The sequence below is a fragment of the Corylus avellana genome, chromosome ca3 (assembly GCF_901000735.1).
Source record: "Corylus avellana chromosome ca3, CavTom2PMs-1.0".
In the NCBI taxonomy this organism is placed as follows: domain Eukaryota; kingdom Viridiplantae; phylum Streptophyta; class Magnoliopsida; order Fagales; family Betulaceae; genus Corylus; species Corylus avellana.
In genome coordinates this window covers 15,013,712-15,018,287 of record NC_081543.1, presented here as the reverse complement: position 1 = coordinate 15,018,287, position 4,576 = coordinate 15,013,712, and the positions used below count along the sequence as shown (strand labels likewise).

General features: G+C 36.4%; 1 protein-coding gene across 1 annotated transcript; it reads left to right on the top strand.

Moving 5' to 3' along the window:
* The first annotated feature begins 581 nt into the window (after nucleotides 1-581).
* On the top strand, nucleotides 582-4,054 carry LOC132174160 (cationic amino acid transporter 6, chloroplastic-like). The gene is made up of 6 exons (XM_059585854.1): nucleotides 582-596; nucleotides 708-1,125; nucleotides 1,249-1,471; nucleotides 1,860-2,190; nucleotides 2,333-2,561; nucleotides 3,495-4,054. Exons 1-6 carry the CDS (start codon nucleotides 582-584, stop codon nucleotides 4,052-4,054), a joined length of 1,776 nt encoding a protein of 591 aa, XP_059441837.1.
* Nucleotides 4,055-4,576: the final 522 nt, after the last annotated feature.

Here is a 4,576-nt window from a genome sequence, read left to right as displayed (position 1 = left end):
TGTGAAATTCCAAAAGATTAGGTCAAAGTACTCCCCTTCTTCACATAGTGATTCCTCTTACAAAGCTCATCACTTCAAAATGGTTCGGCCTTTTTCTATCTTTTTTGTGCATGCTTCTATAACAGAAGAACCTCTTTGGGAGTCTTGGGGTTCTCAAAGGCTGTTCTTTGGAGAGATAAAAGAAAGAGAAAAGGAGGGTGTTAGTGTCATTCTATACACTCACACACACAAGGACAACTAGGTACTCTCGATAAAGCCATGGACACCCACTTGGGTTCTCTCATCAACCTTTAGTAAAAGAATCAAGCATTACACCTTTTCTCTTTCTCTCTCTCTCTCTCTTTTTTTTTTTTTTTTTTTTTTTTAAATAATCAAAATAAAAACCAAAAATAACACTATTCATTGCAGTAATACATTCGAGTCTTTTTTTTTTTTTTTTTTAAATGAGTAAAATAACAATACAATAACAACCCAATACGAAGGGAAAAAAATAACACTATCTATTGCAGTAATTCATTCTAGCTATAGCTTTGGAGAGGATTCTCAAGATGAAAGGAAAAAAAATAAAAAAGCTGCTAGTGATGCTGGTGGAAGTTGTGAGTGCATAAAGCAGCGGAAATGTATATTTAAAACCTTCACCCTAAAGCCAATATACCCTCTCATCAAATGCATATTTAAACCTTCAATCCACCCATATCTCATGGAAGCCAAAAACACTCCATTCTTTCACAAACATGACCACCACCATGCGAACTGCACCCAACACCATTTGCTTCTCCAATTACCTCTATTCCCTCTACCAAACACCTCACAGGCTCAGAAAGAGAATGTTGGCCACTTGGACTCCAGACCAGGAGCTCAACCAAGTGAGGCAAAGGTCTGGAGCAGACATGAAGAGGAAGCTCAAGTGGCATGATTTGATTGCCCTTGGTGTTGGGGGCATGCTTGGTGTTGGAGTGTTTGTCACAACTGGTCGTGTAGCCAACCAGAACTCTGGCCCTTCTGTCTTCTTATCATATATCATTGCTGGAATAGCAGCACTTCTTTCCTCTTTGTGTTACACCGAATTCTCCGTTCAAATTCCAGTAGCCGGAGGTGCCTTCAGCTACCTTAGAGTGACCTTTGGTATGCATATATATATATATATTTGTTTATTTCTGTCTCACAACTCTTTCTCTACTTTCATTGCCCTATTCTTCAATTTTTCTTCCTTTTTCGCGATTTATCTTGAAATGATCATGTATGTAGGAGAGTTTGTGGGTTACTTTGCTGGGGCAAACATACTTATGGGATATGTATTATCCAACGCTGCGGTGGGAAGAACTTTTACTGATTATTTAGCCTGGGCTTTTGGAGTAAATTCTTCAGACACATGGAGAGTCAAAGTGGATGGCCTAGCAAAAGGTTATGATATGTTGGATTTCCCGGCTGTCGCTCTTATTATCCTTCTTACTCTCTGTCTATGCCATAGGTAATTTGATTTCTTACCATATATAAGTTTATTATTCACTTTTCTTTCCTGAGAAGTTATATTGATCTTAATTGGTGCACAAGTTTCTTTCATTGACATGGGTTAGTGGCCATTCGGCTTTTTTTTTTTTTTTTTTTTTTTTTTTAATGTCAGCTCTATTTATATATATTGATGGCAGATTTAGTATATTATTCTTGTTGTTAGTATGACAATCATTGATGTCGCTGGCTACTTATTATCATCATCATTATAATCATTATTGAATGGACAGAAATTTCCTCTAAACTATTTATTGGACTATCAAGGAATGGTTTTTATTGTTGCAGTGGATTTTGATTTTGATAGTGATTGAGGGTTTTTTTTTTTTTTTTTTGGGGGGTTATTGCAGTACAAAGGAAAGCTCTATCTTGAACCTTATTATGACAGTCTTTCATCTAGTTTTCTTTGGATTTATCATATTTGCTGGCTTCTACCATGGGACTGCCAAGAACTTGGTGAAGCCAAGAGGACTAACTCCTTGTGGTGTTAGAGGTGTTCTTGATGGAGCAGCCGTGGTTTACTTCAGCTATATTGGCTATGACTCGGTTTCAACAATGGCAGAAGAGATCCAAAACCCTTCAAAGAGCCTTCCTGTGGGAATTATAGGTTCAGTTCTCATTGTTTCTGTACTATATTGCCTCATGGCCTTGTCTTTGTGTATGATGGTTCCCTACACTAAGGTTAGTAATCTAAATTTGATATCTCAAACACATACTTTGTTTACTTAAAGAATATATAGGCCAAAGCATATTAGACAAACTTCAAGCCCTCTTGGTGCACATCCTAATTTATAGGCAAAATTCTTCAATTAATGTTTTATAGATACCAACACAAGGATCATTTGCATTCGCTTTCCAAGGTATTGGATGGAAGTGGGCAAGCAATGTTGTTGGGGTAGGCGCAAGCTTGGGAATTGTTGCTTCTCTTCTGGTTGCCATGTTAAGTCAAGCTAGGTACCTTTGTGTTATTGGAAGGGCCCGGCTAGTGCCAGCATGGTTAGCCAAGGTTCATCCTTCAACAGGCACCCCATTGAATGCCACTCTCTTCTTGGGTAATTAGTTAAATCTTAATTTCATGCCTAATTACATGCTTCTCCATGAACTTTAATTACACTCCCAATACATCCCAAACAAGAAGACACAAAAAGTACTAATTAATCTAGATTGTTTAGTAATATGGATCACAAGGAAAATCTTTTATGATACTTAATTCCCACCCCATATATTTTCTTATTAAGCAAAAAATATTTTGGATTTTGGGATTTGGGAGTGGGATTAAGTTTTATGATAACCTTTTTTATATCTTTTTACCACTATCTGGTTCATGGTCTATCCATTTTCGAAAGTGGGGGAACAAGACCACAAAAGAAAAAGGAAATAACAATAGAAATAGTAGTAACACTAAAGAAAATAAAATATTCAATATTCTCAAACCATGTTTTGCTTGTAAAATTCACATCAGTACTAGTACAGAGGCCATCTTTATTAATATTGAGAATTTAGAAAGAAAGAAAGAAAGAAAGAAAGAAAAAAGAAAAAAAAAAAAAGTCCACCCCACAAACTCGTATCTAAATCTTGTAATTCTGTTACAATCACCTAAATAGCTGCATCTAATTAAGGGGAAGAAAATAAAGACAATGCCCAATTATATAAAAACTAATGGAAGAGCTTCTTTATTTATTTAATTACTTTCTTTCCACAATTAATGCATCCAATAAATTTATCTTCCTGTTCCAAGTGCTGAAACCTCAAAAACTTAAACTAATATCAATAGATGAATTTAATTATCTAATTAATATTCTAACACTTTTCCTTAATAGGTGATGTTCAACACATGAACTATTTAATTATAATAAGAGATAAATGATAAAGACAGATTCGAATTCAGGATTTCTACTCTTATGCTATATTAAATCACTATTTAGATCAAAATTTAATCATTTAATTTATATTCTTACACACCATATTTGTTCATCGTGATGCAGGACTCTGCACAGCTACAATTGCACTCTTCACCAGCCTCGAAATAGTGATTGAAATGATAAACTTTGGAACACTCTTGGTGTTCTACCTTGTGGCCAACGCTCTCATCTACAGAAAATATGTGATCATAAGCCACAACCCCCCTATCCACACCTCCTTGTTCCTCTTCCTCCTCTCATCCTGTGCTTTTGGCGTCTCCATATCATGGAGGCTCAAGCCAGAATGGTGGAACCTTGTGTTATTCACGGGATCCATGATCATCATCACTGCCATCTTCCACTACATGGTACCATGTCGAGGACAAGGCATGGAGTGGTCGGTGCCATTTATGCCATGGCCAGCCGCCACATCAGTCTTCCTTAATGTCTTCCTCATGACAACATTAAACAAACTGGCATTCCAAAGGGTTGCTATATGGGCATGTTTGATAACTTTGTTCTATGTACTATATGGTGTTCATTCAACCTACCGAGCAGAGGAGTTTGAGAAGGGTGTTGATGCTGAAGTGAACTCAAACTCATCAACACAACAGATGGCTAAGGTAGATATTCAAGTGCTTTGATTAAAGCATTTGTCCTAGGCTGCAAAAAAAATAAAAAAGAATTGGAAGTTCTGTTAATTTTTCAACATCTTTTCTTGTTTCTCTTGAATGTCGTTTGAATCGGTCTCTTTGTTTTAGTAAATATTGGTTGGTTGCATTTTCTTTCTTTTTCCTCCATCTGCAATGGTGATGCCACCATGATCATACAATGGGTAGGATGTCAAGACAATGGCCTTTTGGTAGTGGAGAAGATGATTGAGGTCATTTTGGGCCATATCAAGCAATGATGGACACAATATTAATGAACCTCTTGGAAAGTATGATGACCCTAGTTCTTCAGTTTTGTCATTTTCTAGCTCATCCAGAAATAGGAATGTCAAGAGAGAGAGAGAGAGAGAGAGAGAGATTTTACGTTCAAGCTAGCATTTTTTTTCTTTCTTGTTTTGTTAAATCAGGCTAAATTTGTGTTGATTTATGACGGGTTTGCATAGGTGTCAAAAATTGTTAACTCTTATATCGTGTGTCGGGTTTGATTTATATTGA